Source organism: Siphateles boraxobius, unplaced genomic scaffold (assembly GCF_051911475.1).
Source record: "Siphateles boraxobius isolate OS27281-9 unplaced genomic scaffold, OSU_SipBor_1 13, whole genome shotgun sequence".
Lineage (NCBI taxonomy): Eukaryota > Metazoa > Chordata > Actinopteri > Cypriniformes > Leuciscidae > Siphateles > Siphateles boraxobius.
The window spans coordinates 17,835,279-17,850,993 of record NW_027508733.1 but is presented as its reverse complement, the minus strand read 5'-3'; the positions used below and the strand labels follow the sequence as shown (position 1 = coordinate 17,850,993).

General features: G+C 36.0%; 1 protein-coding gene across 2 annotated transcripts in view; it reads left to right on the top strand.

Moving 5' to 3' along the window:
• The window catches only part of lrp1ba (low density lipoprotein receptor-related protein 1Ba), a 274,722-nt gene that overhangs the window by 139,204 nt on the left and 119,803 nt on the right, over positions 1–15,715 (top strand). For both annotated transcript variants that reach the window (XM_077226234.1, XM_077226236.1), the window contains exons 33-41: positions 2,118–2,258; positions 3,019–3,144; positions 3,262–3,393; positions 5,477–5,611; positions 5,720–5,849; positions 7,008–7,134; positions 7,293–7,444; positions 7,721–7,845; positions 8,343–8,714. In XM_077226234.1, coding sequence (XP_077082349.1) covers positions 2,118–2,258; positions 3,019–3,144; positions 3,262–3,393; positions 5,477–5,611; positions 5,720–5,849; positions 7,008–7,134; positions 7,293–7,444; positions 7,721–7,845; positions 8,343–8,714 — 1,440 coding nt within the window. The remainder of the gene's footprint in view (positions 1–2,117; positions 2,259–3,018; positions 3,145–3,261; positions 3,394–5,476; positions 5,612–5,719; positions 5,850–7,007; positions 7,135–7,292; positions 7,445–7,720; positions 7,846–8,342; positions 8,715–15,715) is intronic.

Below are 15,715 nucleotides of genomic sequence, written 5' to 3'. Positions count from 1 at the left end.
TCCTGCTTGCTTTTGGCATCTGTATGTACTGTAATCCATTCAGGCCTGCCAGGGGACTAAGTTGCCGCCGCTCGCACCTTTGGGAATCGTAAGTGCTGAGAGGGTGGGTAAAACAGAGGTACAGTGGTGTGGTTTGGCACCATGGGACGTCTCCTCCTTCAATCCAAGACACGACTCGCAAGTAATACGAGCATAGGAATGTGTAGCTCGTCGTGAGCGGTTTGGGTCACTGGGGAAAGGGATGTTGGGAGACTGTGGCATACTTGCAGTCATTTTTATGATGTGTGATCAGAGCCGATGTGTTAGCACTGAGTCCTGGATGTTTTTCTCGGTTTTGTACCATTTCTTAAAGGCTGAGTTGACACGCTATAGGGCTTAGTGGATTTGCAGTGTGCTGTCCGCAGCAAAGAAATGCAGCATGGATACAAACACATCTGTAAAGAACTTCAATTTCATCCCAGTTCAGTTTCAGAGAGGATAAGTATGTGTATTTGTATAATAAATGCCAAGAGGTACTATGTTCCAGGCAGCCATAACCAACTATTGAAACAGCATTTTCTAATTCTTCTATAATTGAAATGCAGGTTTTTATGACCCCTTATTAACTAACAGGTCAAAAATATTTATTATTATTTATTGTTACGTGCTTAAAGATGTAAACGGGATGATTGCGCTACATTTATGTGAGATACTGTTGCCATGTGTGCCAGTAGCAGAAACAACCAGGAAGACCAGAATTAACGTTGAAAATGTTTTAATTGTAAAGGTGTAAATGACGTTACAATACACATTATAAATGTAAAAGTAAAACGAATAATCAGAGAACCAAGAAAACAAGAGTGTCACCAAATCAGTGAAATAATTAAAACATAATTATTATAACTATGTAACCCAAAGCCCAGGCAAGCACACAACATGGTATGGGTAACGCAGGAAAACGCGTTCCTATAGTCTAGTAAAGTAGTGTAGTTACCGATATTTTTAGTGTAATGCGTTACTTTACTTCGTTACCCAAAAAAGTAATATCGTTACTGTAATCCGTTACTTTGTAACTCGCTACCCCAACACTGTAAAACTACCTACCAAAAGAAAAATTAACAAGAAAAACAAACCCGAAATCTTCAGCGTATACGCCGCGTTAAATAAACTACGCTGACTAAATAAAAATTCAGTGGATGGCGATCACTCTCCAACTAACTAACAAAAAAACAATGCTATCTATTTATAGAGGCCAACGATCAGTAGAACACGAAATCAGGAAACACAAACGAAAATCTAATCTAAATGCTCCGGCTACTGCATACAACACACCGCGTTCGAATTAGATTAACCGCACACGCACACAATGCGCTTAATACGATTTTTTTAGTGATCTAGACTAGCGCTGAAACAGTGCATTCTCTCAGAATAGTGCAATAATACGTCAGCAACAACAATAACAAAACCCGAAGAAGTGTTAATCTCAAAACCACTGCATCAGCATGAACATAAACATGAACTGATCATGGTTCGACAGACAGCTCAAGGCACGGGTGTTGACTGAGATCTGACGCTGATCTCCTCACTCCTTGTCAATGGGCGTTTTAAACCGGAGGAACGCCAGCGGATTGGTGGAACGTCAGTTCTGATGTGTGATGTCATGACGTCACGTATCTGATGGACAGCCAATGATCACAACCTAAGAATTATGAATAGAAACAAAAGCACAAAAGAAAAATACACAAACACACATAGAACGTAACATTTATTAAATATTTATTTGAATTATTATTTATATATATATTTATATTATTATTAAATAATAAATACTACTAATCATTTTAATTGAATAATTATAATAATTTATTATAAAAAGTAAAACTATATTACTATATAATTGCATTAATTCTATTATTTTATTTTGTTAAAATAAAGTAAAAATGTTCATTCAGAAATACTTTTGTTTTGTTTGTTTCCTTTCGTCTTCCATTGGTTTGACAGACAGTGAAAAACAAAATGGTGACGTACTGTAAATTTTTAAGTGAAATCTTGATATTGGGAAAAAAGTGAATGTGTTACTTGTTAACTAGATATTTTGGTGTTTTTCCAACTGTTCCAAAACATATTTTTCTCTCTAGGTGGGAAGTTATGGTGGGCGGACGATGTTCTCGCTCAGCTTGGGACCGTTAACAAGAGGGACGGAAAAAACCTGACGGTTCTTCGGAATAAGACCACAGGCGTGGTCCACATCAAAGTGTATGACAAAGACAGTCAGAAAGGTAAAAAAAAAACATATCTCCAAATTCAACAACTTCACAAGAGTCACTAAGATCATATCAAAGAACCATTATTTTTTTGAAGCAAAAATAACTATATTGTTATAGTAAAATTACTTGTATCGTGATATAAGATTTTGGTCATATTGCCCACTCATAATGGATACAAATTTTTTGTCCACTCATAATGGATACAAATTTTTTGTAAGTATTTAATTTAGTAGTGTGAAAAGAATGTCATTTCTACAAGGTGAGGTTGCACATGACTTGGACAGCGGTTAGTTTCTACACCCTCACACTGTCAAATCCCTTTCTTTCTTTATGAATTATGTTGAGGAACATTCATATCACTGACAGGTCTATTAGCGGAGGAGTGCTTGATCCTCTCAATGCTCTATTAGGATACTATTAGGATAAAAAAAAAGGCAATTAGAGGCTCTTTAAGGTAAATCTTTTTATTTCCTTCTCAAATCTCCTCGTACCAATTAGCTCCCTCATTTATCTCTCTGACACGGACCTCATGGGAGCGAAGGCCCGTCTCATTACGCCACTTCAAATGAGCTAACTGGAGTGTTTCTGACAAGGTGTCCGAGGAACAAAGTCAAAGCGCCAGCGTTTTCTCTTTTTGTGTTTGTGATGTTCCTGAAATTGGTTTAAGAAAGTACAGAAGCTGGAGGGTTTTGACAGATTTGCATTAGATACACCTGTTCGCCTTCATGAATGATTAGTTAATTAGTTGGTTAATTAGTAATTCTCTTCGTAGGTCGCAATCCTTGCGTACCGAACAACGGCGGGTGTTCCCAGCTGTGCCTGCCCACCTCTGAATCCACTCGGACATGTTCTTGTACCACGGGCTACAACCTTCGTCCGGACCGGTCCACCTGTGAAGGTACGACCATTAGTTCTGACCTGAGCATACGTATGTAATTAACCTTTGAATCTCAGAGTTATTCATTATATTTAAGAGCAGGGTTCATTTGATTTTTTTTTTTTGACTCTTTGGTAGGTCTTCAGTCTTTCCTGATGTACTCCGTTAATGAAGGGATAAGAGGACTGTCTCTTGATCCAAGCGATAACTCTGAAGTTTTGATGCCGTTAACTGGCACTCTGTTCACTGTGGGTCTGGACTATCATGCCGGTAAGTGCACTTTTATCTGTTTTCTTTGATTCTAAAAGAAAAGGATAGATTTTTTTTTATTATTATTATTTTTATTGTTATTTTTAAATCATTAAGAACATTTTATTTTAATACTTTTTACTGACATATACAGTATCAGCGTTGTTTTAGTATTATTTATATACTATTATAGTATTTAATCATATTTTTAATGTGTTTCTATTTAAATTTCAGTTTTAGTAATTTTAGTATTTCAATTAAAACATTTGTTTCAGTTATTCACCGATTTTTTTCCCATTTTTCATCTAATATACTTTTAAATTGTCATCTAATTTTAATTTTTAGTGTTATTATTTTATTTTATTATTCATTAATTATTAAATCCGAAAAGGAAAATGTATTTTAATACTTAATAGATAAGTTTCATTTTAATAAAAATGTTTGGGGGTTTTGTTATGTGGTTTTGTCTTTATTTAATTTGTTTCTGTTTTAGCAATTTTAGTATTTCAATTTAAAATGTATTGTTTACATTGAAATCGTTTTGTTATTCATCTAATATTCATATTTTATTTAATCTCAGCTTTATTTCAATGACTTTGTACTCTTTATGCCATTAAATGGAAATAGTCTTATAGAATGAGTAAGGGTCAATATATACTTTTAATTTTGTTATAACTTCGCTATAATGGTTAAAAATTGCTTTTAAAATGATTTGCAAACAGATGTGCTTATGTACTATATATGTTTTCCTCATTACAAAGTTTTTACCCTTAATGGACAGTGTAAAAATAAGTATTACTGGCTAACATTATCTATAATTGTTCTTGTAAAATTAGCTGTTAATGTTTTTTTTTTTCATACACCTTTGAATTGTACTTAGAAACCAAAGCAATTAGGCATTGCCTTGCCATGTGTACAACAATATATCACCCCTTGACATGGGGAAAACTTTCATTTGCATGGAATCTGCCAGTAATTCGTACAGATTTATCTAGTTCAGTAATTGGACAGCTGTCTCCGCACTGAGACAAAAATGCCACTCTTTGCATCAGCGACAGACACTTTACAGCTTCCCATTTGCATCATAGAGCAAATATTGGCATTGCATTGCATGTGTATATTTTTTTTCATTGTGAGATGAGGTGAAGGGTGGAGATATGCTGTTATGACAGATGGAAGATAATCGAAACAGATTAGCTGGACAGATGAGGCGATGTCTCATAACGATGTGAATGGGCTTTCATTGGAGTTTTTTGGCAAAAGGGATACAGTATAATGTAAATTTTTGAGTAGGCGAGGAGCTGGTGATGCACAAAGCTCCGGATAAAACCGTGCAGCCAAGTCAAAGCAATTTTCATAAAAACGTTTTGAAGGAGACAGACCATGGGAGCTAGGACAATCATGAGTACTTTGGGCTTTTTTTTTTTTTTTTGCCTCTATTGTTTTGGAGAAGAGACCGGTTTGATTGAGATCAAAAAGGGCAAAGACATTTCAGTCAGTTGGAGCAGACCTATTTTTTTAGGTAAAGGTTGGCAGCTCTTCAATTCTTTTTTTTAATTTTATTTTTATTTTTTTTCCAAACCATAAACACAAGAATGTGTACAGTCCTTAGCCGCTGTGACGTAAAAGACAACAAACTAAAAATCCATTTCATGCTTTTAAGAACATTTTATTTTAGGAATAATTGTTGCTTGAAAAGGTTATTATAGTGAACAAAAACCAAAACCATAAAAAAAAAACATAAAAAAGTTACCTGAAATAACTAAAACTAAAGCTGAAATAAAATTAATTACAAATATAGACATGTTTAAAAAAACAATGACTACAAAAGCACACAAGCACACTAAAATAAAAACAATACATATTCCATATACAAATACAATATATATTTGTGAGATGACATCAGAGGTTATTTAAATGTAAAAATAAGGGTAATTAGCATGCAAAATTAAGTATACAATATCGACTGATAGTCGATATTCCAATATGGAACCGGTATATTGTGCATCCCTAAATAAATATGCACTTTGCCCCCATAATAAGGTAATTATATCATTTAGGGGCTAACTAGTCTGTGTTAACTAGCCAAACATTTGGTGTTTAGGAAATGACACATTGTACTGGACAGACATGGGCTCCAACAGAATCTCTAGATCCAGTCGAGATCAGACCTGGAGAGAGGACATCGTCACAAACGGTCTTGGACGCGTTGAAGGACTTGCAGTGGACTGGATTGCAGGTCCGTTTCTATTCTTTTAGCATTTCTATGCTTTTCCAAGTAGCCTTGATGTTGTCGGGCTTATTGTTTCTCTGTTGGTTCAGGGTCTTTGTTGCTTTGCATCCAAAGGTAACATTTACTGGACGGACCATGGCTTAAATCTCATTGAGGTTGCTCGGTTGAACGGTATGTACCGTGCCGTGGTGATATCTGACGGACTTGATCAACCCAGAGCCATTGCGGTACACCCAATGAAAGGGTATGTATTGCACTGTGGTTTATTTTCCTCTACTGCTAAGCTTCAATTTCACCCAAGTGTGGCAACACGAATGACCTATGGTCGTCTAGAGAACAGTTAGCGTGTGCAATTAGCACTTCAAAGCTTGTTAACTGCAGATGTACGTCCTCCTTAAAGGCATTATCATTTCTGTAGCATTTATTCTAATATGAGTTGCCCATCATAATCTTGACCTCGTGTTTGTAATGAGTTATCTCATTAAATAAAGCTTTGTACTGTTGTAGGTTGGAGTATAAACATTAAGCTTCAACATATTTCCGATCCCTAATATCATGTGGCTTCATCTATTTTGTGGTCCTATCTTACTCAGAAATTGGTCAGTGATATTTGGTAGATTTTTTTTTGTAGCAATAATTAGACTCAGATTAGCCCGAAACACATTTAACCATTCCTGTTGCAGTTTGAAAACCAATATGACATTGGAAGCAATTTTACTTAAAAATTCTTGGTGGTCTTGTGAAATATTCACTGGTGCATGTTATTCCAAAGAAAAATTTGACCTTACAATCTCGCATCAAAATAATTAGCTTCACCTGAAATTATGTTTCTTCATAGACACCAAGGACTTAATTTTAAACTTCTAACCTTTAAAGTCTGTCTTATGGAGACCACTTTTAATGATCCACTCAGTCCCTGATGGATACAATCTAGCAATGTAATCTAGTAATTTTTTTTTTTACCTTTAAGTGTAGAAGAGCTTGTCACTGGGCCAGTACCCTTGGCACCTTTGTACCTTATTTACCCCTAAAACATTCATAGTAGTACCTTGGGGGTACATTTTACTACCCTGAGGTACAAATATGCAATTTTAGGATTAGATTAAAGTTGTGCCTTTAAATGTATCGATCCAGTGTCAAGCTGTTGTAGCCAAAAGGTAAAAATGTTTGCACTTTTTTTTTCTGACTGAATGGATTTCACTTTGAAATGGGCTGTGAATGATAGTGAATTTTAAAATCACTTTCTAATTAGGATTTCTGAACTTCTCAGAAGAGCTTGAATATAGCATTATGTTTTTTTTTCATTGTAACTGAAGATAAATCTTGGAATTCATGCTGTGCAAAGGTCAAAATTCCTCAGGAAGGTATTTTCTCCTAATGTTATTTTCCTTTGAATCCGCAGGTTTCTGTTCTGGACAGAGTGGGGCCAGAGTCCTTCCATCTTCAGGTCACGTCTCGATGGTTCGGAGCAATCCGTGCTTGTTAGCACCGGACTAGCAAAGCCTAACGGCGTCTCTGTAGACTACCAGGTCCGCTTCCTCTACTTGTCTAAATTGCTTACGTTGCAGGGGTCTGCAGTCTATGTTGATTTCATAGCTTATCTAGCAGCTTTAGGGCACTGAGAACATATAACCCATCATTCTTAATACAATAGATGCATGAAGTTTGTCTTCCAACTGCATTGTAGGAAAATAAATTATACTGGTGCGACGCCCGCAACAACAAGATCGAAAGAATCAACCTTGAGCGGGGTGAGCAGAGGGAGATTGTGTTCTCATCGAGTGGGGTGGATATGTTTTCCATAGCAGTCTTTGGGACTTACCTCTTCTGGTCTGACAGGTAATTTATTTTTCCATAAATGTTACAGTCCTTACGAATGGCGCAAGAAAGCAGATACCGTCCCACTTTCCCTACAAGGTCACAATGCTAGTGCAAGAAGACACATTTGATTATATCAGAATCTCCCGCAGTTCAATGTCATTCCAAGGATGGGTTACCTCACCTTCTGTTAGACCAGCTGTGTACTGTATTTTAATGAGTTCTTTGGTTTTAATTAGTCGAGGGCCATTGATTAGCAAGTGTCAAACTTTTGGTCTTGTGCCCCCTTGATGGTAGAGCCTACGCCAACGGATCCATCCGCCGTGCTTCCAAGAAAGATGCTGTGGACGTGGTCACTATCAGGAGCGGCTTGGGCATCAGTCTGAAAGATGTGAAGGTCTTTAACCAGGATCGGGAGAAAGGTTGAGGTTTCACTTTATGGCAGTTTTCCTGTTCTTTGAACATTGCACCAATGCACACAAGTACATTTATCCCAAATAAAGCAGGGTTGTTCAATCTCACTCCTGGAAGGCCACCTAGCTCCAACCTGTTTCAACACAATTTCCTAGCAACCCTGAAGGCCCTGATTTGCTGCTTCAGGGGTGTCTAATAAAGAATTGAGCTAAACTCAATAGAAAATTGGCCCTTCAGGAGGAGGATTGCAAATGAACACCTACTGACTGACACGCATGTAAAAGAGATCAATTAGACTTGCTGTCAGTAGCAGTAAATGTCTGAGAAGTTTTAGTTTTCTGAGCATTACAATACGGGGATAGTTCGTCCTAACATGAAACCCTCACGCCGTACTAAACCTGTATTCGTTTTGCATGCTGAAGCAGTCTCGAAGCGATTGTTAGGTGATATCATTCGTTGAGGCACTTCGTAGGGAGCCTGATCTCTGATTTTTCGACTTACCTAGGTACGAACGCTTGCAGCAGAGCGAACGGAGGATGCCAGCAACTTTGTTTTTACTTGGGGAATAACCAGAAAACCTGTGCTTGTGCCCACGGATATCTTGCTGAGGATGGACTCAGGTGCAACAGGTACGAGGGTTACCTGCTCTACTCCGAGAGGACCGTCTTGAGGAGTATTCATCTCTCAGACGAGAATAATCTCAACTCCCCCATCAGGGCGTATGAGAACCCGACTTATTTTAAGAACATTATAGCTTTGGCCTTTGATCATCGGCAGAAAACGCAAGGAGCAAATCGGATTTTCTTCAGTGATGTTCATTATGGGAATATACAAGTTATCAATGATGACTGGACAGGACAACGCATCATTGCTGAGAGTAAGTAATTGTGTCTAATTAATTTGATGCGTTTTTTACTTGCCTATGTCCTTATCAATTGTGCTTCTTGAAACGAATAGTTTTTTTAGTTCTTTTGTCTGCTGACATAAGTAGTTGTATTGATAAACTTTTTACACCGCGAAGATGAAATGACAATGTTTGATGTAACAAATATTGTTTATAAAACAAATTACTTTCGAATAGTGCTGAAGAATGGTACAGACATCCTTGACCTTTTAGTTTTTATCACGTATGTGATGGTGATGTATTTTAAACATTTGAATGAATTTAATAGTGTTTTTTATAAACAGAATATGGTTGTTTTTCAAAACTTTTGGACCTTTTTCCTGATCCCTTCTATTTAAACATCCAGCCTGATGCTGTCCATAGCACTTTCATAACACATTCACATTATTTGCAATGCAGCTCATATTTGTAGTGGCATCATGGCCGATTAACTGTGGTGAAATGTAAATAAATTATCTGTACAGGGTACAGCCAATTACTCTGATAAAGCAGCAGCCCAGTACCCGGCATTGGAATTCATACCTCATGTGATTTATCAGGCCCTAACCTTGTCAACATTAACACACGTCTCATTTAATCAGTATGCCATTAACCTGCAGAGCTGTCGTTTCACAGCTGCCGTGCTGAACGATAGCTTGCCTGAGAGGAATTGTGATATTTGTCAAACGAGGCCGTGGATTGTTACACCTGACCCTAGACGCTAAGCTTTATGCTTTGTCATGGATTTATGCTGATATATTGCAGATTGGCGTTCGGCTGATAAACAGCTCTTGTTTGAGAGCTGATAGACGTGAAGAAATGGGTGGTAGCTCTTTAGTTGGCTTTTTTAAATCATCTTCTATAATAGCTGATTTGTAATGATTTTAGTTGAGTTTTATTTTGAGTTTAAATGGAGAACTGACTTCTCAGGGTGAATCTCACGAAACATGTCCTGATGTTTTATCCCAAAAGAAATTATAATAAATTAGATATTTTTATAGGAAATTATATTTAGCTTTGGCTTAAGTTTTTTTTTTTTTATAGATTATATTATATATATTTTTTAATGTTTATTTTCTAAGATTTTACTGCTTTTATATTTTAACACAAATTGTTAGTAAATTTCACAAACAATTACAAATAAATTGCAAGTAACACATTGGAGTAAACGTCAAATTGTATATATATAAGTATTTATTTGTTTTACTACATTGACTTTGTGATTGAAATAAAAAAAAATGCATTATTTTCTTATATAAGAATAATCATCACCAAGGATACATAAAACACATTATGATAATGGGAAGAATTTGGGAAGAATTGGCTCAATTGTCATGAAAATGTCAATTCAATTGTCCTAAAATATAGGCTGAGTAAAATAAAATTGCTTAAAGCAGTTTTAACTGTGTGTTGTTTCAACAGCTCCTAAGACCAGCTTTTGTTGACAGGACCCTTCAATACCAACATACTATTGGTGCTTCTCCAAATCAAAGTTGAAGGCCAGACCGTTGCCTGACTGGCTGATTTTTACTCAAACATCAATAGACCTCATTCACACCATTGATTTTTAACAGGAATGAAATTGATCCTGTGAGGGATAGACATTCATCTCTACAGTGGGTTATACTGTTATTTAATGTGTTGTTGGATTGTTCTCTGCTGAGTGTTGACAAAACACTGAAAAATATATTTCCCAAAAATTCTGTCATTGCGCAGCTCTGAATACGGTTTATAGTTTCCACCAGTGCTGATTATTAGAGACTGTTTTTTTTCAGACTTAACAATACTCAAGTCTTGTTATTGATAACAGCTCACCCTTTTTAGTTAGCGTGAACTTCCGCAGACAGAGGAATCACACCTAATCTTTCTCTCTTTTCATTTGTACGAGCACCCTGCTTCCCTGTCCCTGCGTTCGCAACAGAGCCTAAGGTTTCTTTTACACTTAAATTGCACTACTTGTAAGTTGGAGCTTTCAAAGTTGTGTTACAATACATTGAATTAAATTTAAGAATGTTGTATCAACATATCCAAAAACCATTTGCACAGTGTTATGTAATATGTTTTCAAGAATTTGTAAATTCACAATTTTAAATAGTGCCTGTCACTTGTCACCTGTCAATGACGTAATATCTGCGTTATCCCTGCTTTCCGCTTGTACTGCCATAGTAACCATGGCAACAGATGTGGACAACTGCGTAATGTTTAGCGGCACGCTGCTGTTGTTTCGTTCAAACATAATGAAGCATGGCAAGCAGACTTTGGGACAAAAGGAGAAATAAAACAAGGATCAATATCGGCGTGACGTTTTCGAGATGCCTAGAGCATCACGTCCGCGATTAACTTCAACTCGACAGTGCTTCACGTGACAAAGCATGTGCTTTATTAGACAGGTGAGCAAATGTACATAAAACGAATCAATGTTATATAGCTCAACATGATGAGATGTTAGAGTATGGTCAGTATGTTATTCTAATGTTGATCTAGCTTACTGCTTGTCTCATATAGCAAACAAACTAACACATAGAATAACATTATAACTTTCAACTCACTCAAATGCTGTTTAGTATGATAGAGTAACGTTAGACCAAGTGAAACAGCGCTGCGTTACCGCACAAGTTTAATTCGTCAAATGAACTGACCTGCGTGAGAAGTAATTCAGCACTTGCGTGTAGTTGGGTAGTCCTCATTCCTTTATAACAGCGGGACTCGCGTGTGGCGCTGATATCTGTCTCTCATTAGCAATCGCAACTTGCTTCATACCACAGTCATGTTAAAAAAACATGAATGTTTTCACTCATCCATAAACATTATTTCCCCTTAAACAGTATTAACGCTAGATCCATCGGCATGACGACAAGTTTCATGATTCCACGCTCATTTACTGTCATCAATCTTTGTTATTGTAAGAGGTTAGCGTCCCCTAGCGGCGAAAACTAATTACAGATTGTAGCTTTAAACATAAAATTTTGAGGTAGGAAGTCTGAAATTGTATTTTCTTGTAAAACATACTCCAATAATCTTTATTTACAACTTCGAAAAATATTTTTTACTGAGTACATTTGCATCCCTTTTAAAGCTCTAAAGCTCCAGTACTGATTTATTGTAATTGTACAAAAAGAGGGATTTGTAGAATTCTTTAAAATTTTGAAAGAAAGAAAATTGGTAAAGAAAGAAAATCAACAACATTAAGGTGAGTAAAAAACTGATGACTAATGTATGGAAGCTTATTTCTGCCACAGAATAAAAAAATAAATAAAAGTAATTGCGACTTTAAATCTCGCAATTGCGAGTTTATATCCCACAATTCAGACTTTATTTCTCGCAGTTCCGAGATTATAAATTGCAGTACTTTTTTCTTCTTCTTAGAATTCTGAGATTTAAACTCGAAATGCTGAGAAAAAAGGCAGAATTGTGAGATACAAACTCGCAAAAAAAAGGCAATTGCGACTTTTTATTTTACAATTCTGATTTCTGACTATTTCTCACAATTCAAAGAGAGAAAAAAGTCTGCATTATATACATTCACAATTCACAAAAGACTGTTTTTCTCGCAGTTACTTTTGAGTTTATAACATTTATAATCTCGCAGTTGAAAGGAAAATGTCAGAATTGTGATATTAAAAGTCTCAATTACCTTTTTTAAACAAGTTTCCATAGTAATCAATGTAGTCTGGTACAAAAAAAGAGAAAAGAGCAACACTAAAGTATTAGCCATTAGAGACCTGTCTGGTTTATGAATTAAGAGCATGGGCATTGTAATTCAACGAGACTATTAGAAAGAATTAAAGGTTTTACTTAGTCAAGACTCCACAAGCGCACAAGACGTCCAGTCCTTGAAGGCTTTTTTATTCATGTGTGAGGAAAATCAATTGCGGTCAGAGGTGAAAGAGAGTTTCTGAGAGAGTATTGGCTTGGCGAGAGAGACGTTAGAAAGACAGCGAGAGTGAACAGTGCCAGAGGGGTTCGATGCCACATGATCAGCCTTCAGATCTTTAGAGAAAGACAGAGAGACAGCGATGCCAATGCTGCGTCTCCACGGGGGGGAAATCTGTCTTTGGTAGCCAGAGGAAGGTGATGGATCGCAGACAGGATCTGATCTCTTGACACGCACATAATACAGGAAACGTTTCCAAGGCAACACGTATGTCTCTGTGTGCAAATGTCATGTCACCTTCATTCCTAAAACAAGTCATTTCTCAAATTATCATCTGGAGGGTTTGTTCCTGATAACCTATGATGAACAAAAACCAGGTTATTGCTGTTTAAAGTCAAGTTTACTCTCTTAGCACGTTCCTGGTCTTATTATGAACTATTTTTGTAGTGATGCACTTCAGTACCACATTGGGGTTTTTGTTTGTTTATTTATTTATTTATTTATATAAATAATAAATAAATAATTTATTTATAATAAATTTTTGCATTTTAGATTAGCTTTGCCGCCTTTTAACACTCAACACTAATAATTGAAAAAACACCGTTAAATGTAATATCTCAAAATTAATATACATTTTTCATACTTTACGTTATAATATTGTTCCCATTATAAATTTACTTGTAGTATTTATGAAAATAATTATGAACTTATTTGACCAAAATATTAGTGCTGTCAATCGATTAAAAAAACAAAAACTAATTAATCACACATTTTTCTGTAATTAATCGCAATTAATCACACCTACCATTAAAGTTTTTTTTTTTATATTTTATATTGTAATAAATTCACATTTAATCTCCACATTAATGTAGAAAATTATTAAGACAGTAGCCTATATTTTAAATATATGTTATGGCATGTTTTATGAAAGAAGGCCAGTATCACCAATACCAATACTGCCACTGATGTCTCTATGAAATTGATTTTTTTTTGCCATTAATTATAGGCATTCAGCATTACAGTTTAATTTAAAGCTATCAATTTTAACATTTATTAGAAGGGGTGGGAATCTCTAGGCACCTCACGATTCGATTACGATTCAGAGTGCTGTGATGCGATGATAAAATGATTATCGATGCATCTTTATATATATATATATATATATATATATATATATATATATATATATATATAAAATATATATATATCTGTTCTGAGCTCCCGCCATTTTATGCTCATGTTCAACGCTCTGCGCAGCTCAAACGAATAGCGCGATTTTGTTTCACTTTCGTTTCATTTGCCATGTGATGTTTCTCGTATGTAACAGAAGATGCAGCTCTTATCAGTTGGACCTCTTGTCGCCCAATTGGTCGCAGTGTGGAGCCCTACTTACATAAAGTGTGGCTCTTGTCCAGGTTCTTTTTCCCTTCAACTTCATAAAGCCAAAGTTACACTAGATTTTAATGCAGAGGATGCCGGTTGGATTTCTCACTCAACCATCATGCGTCTCTGTTATGTGCACAACTGCACGCCACAGACCGTACAAGCACCTTTTGCGTTCCGTCAACATTACGTCATCAATTAACATTTAGAAAATCAATTTTTGACATTTGTGATTCTATTCCTTAATCCTTAATGACAGACAGCCACAGGTTTATTAGGCTGCTGTCAATTTAAGACCTGCTGCACATGACGCGGATCTGCATCCTATTTAAGACTTAATTTAACTAATTTAAGACTGTGCTTTCAAGGATACTCAACAAAACAGTAATTTTGGCATACTTTTGTTTGTTTTTGATGCGCACCAGTACTGCACATAGGCTGTAAAAAAATATGGACGTAGTGTCCGTGACGTCACCCGCAGGTTTCTGAAGAGCGTTTTTGGAAGCCTAAAGTGGGCGGGGCCAACCGTCGCCATCTTGGCAGCGCGTCATCTCTCGTCACTCCCGGATAAAAGAAAATGGGCAAAGAGGCGGGACGTGGGTGGAGCTGAGGGGCTAATGCTATGCTACTGGGCTCACGCTAAAGTGACAGCTGAATGTAGAAGTAAAGCCAATAGTTAAAGTTCATGTTTTTGCCCTTCGAAATACTATAATTATTAAAATACGTAACTAAAAGTGAGACTATGTGTATCGTGATGCATTATTATTCTGCTAACGTTAGTTAAGCATGTATTATCATGCAGTAACTTTCAATATTGCCCTGAGCTTGTGCGTTTGACAGTGATTCATGCGCATACATGTCAGTCAGCGCGGCATCGCACGTCAAGTTCGTAAAGAGCTTTATTCAGTTCAGTCGATTTTACAATCTGATTTTGGCCGCCTCTCAATTTCTCAAATGGGTTAAACCAAAAATATTACCTCAGAAGTTCAAGTAAATGGGCCAGTGACAAATAAGGTTTTCAACTGATTAAAAATTCAAATAGGTTAAAACTGCACATCAAAGTAGTTATTATCTTTATGGGGATGTTTTTTACTTATTACTAAAATCTCAATTTTAAACAATGTATTTTAAGCGGTTTAAGTGAGAAATATGTGACGACACCAGTCAAAATGTCATACGGGATAACGTTAATGCATTTTCTAAATATTATAATATTAAAACTTTTCAAATCAAAAATACTTAATGAATATGTAAAGTGATGCAGTAAAACAATATTTAAAGCTCAGAAAAAAAAATCTGCACAACTATTTTTTTCTCATTATATTGTGATTTCTTTAAACGTGACCCTACTTGTTCAAGTTCTTTACACACATTTTAACACTGCAATGTGATTTAAAATGCAAAATGTCTGAAAAAGTTTTACAGGACTTGATATCATGTTATTATTGTTTCCTCAACTCCATGAAGTGAAATTATGCATTTCAATGGGAAAAAACAGCGTTATCCCGCCTGACTTAAATTGTTACCCGGTATGACACCAAATGAGTTAACACATGAATTGTCATTTTTACAACACTTACACATAATAATGTTCATAAATAATTAATGTTATGCAATGTTTTTCCAAGGAAATTAATTAGGCTCCACTTTAAAGAAATAGAGATGTGGTTTTCAGTGTGTAAACTGTTACACACAAACTCAGTGTGGTTTCTTCCCAGATTTGGCAAGTAAATACATT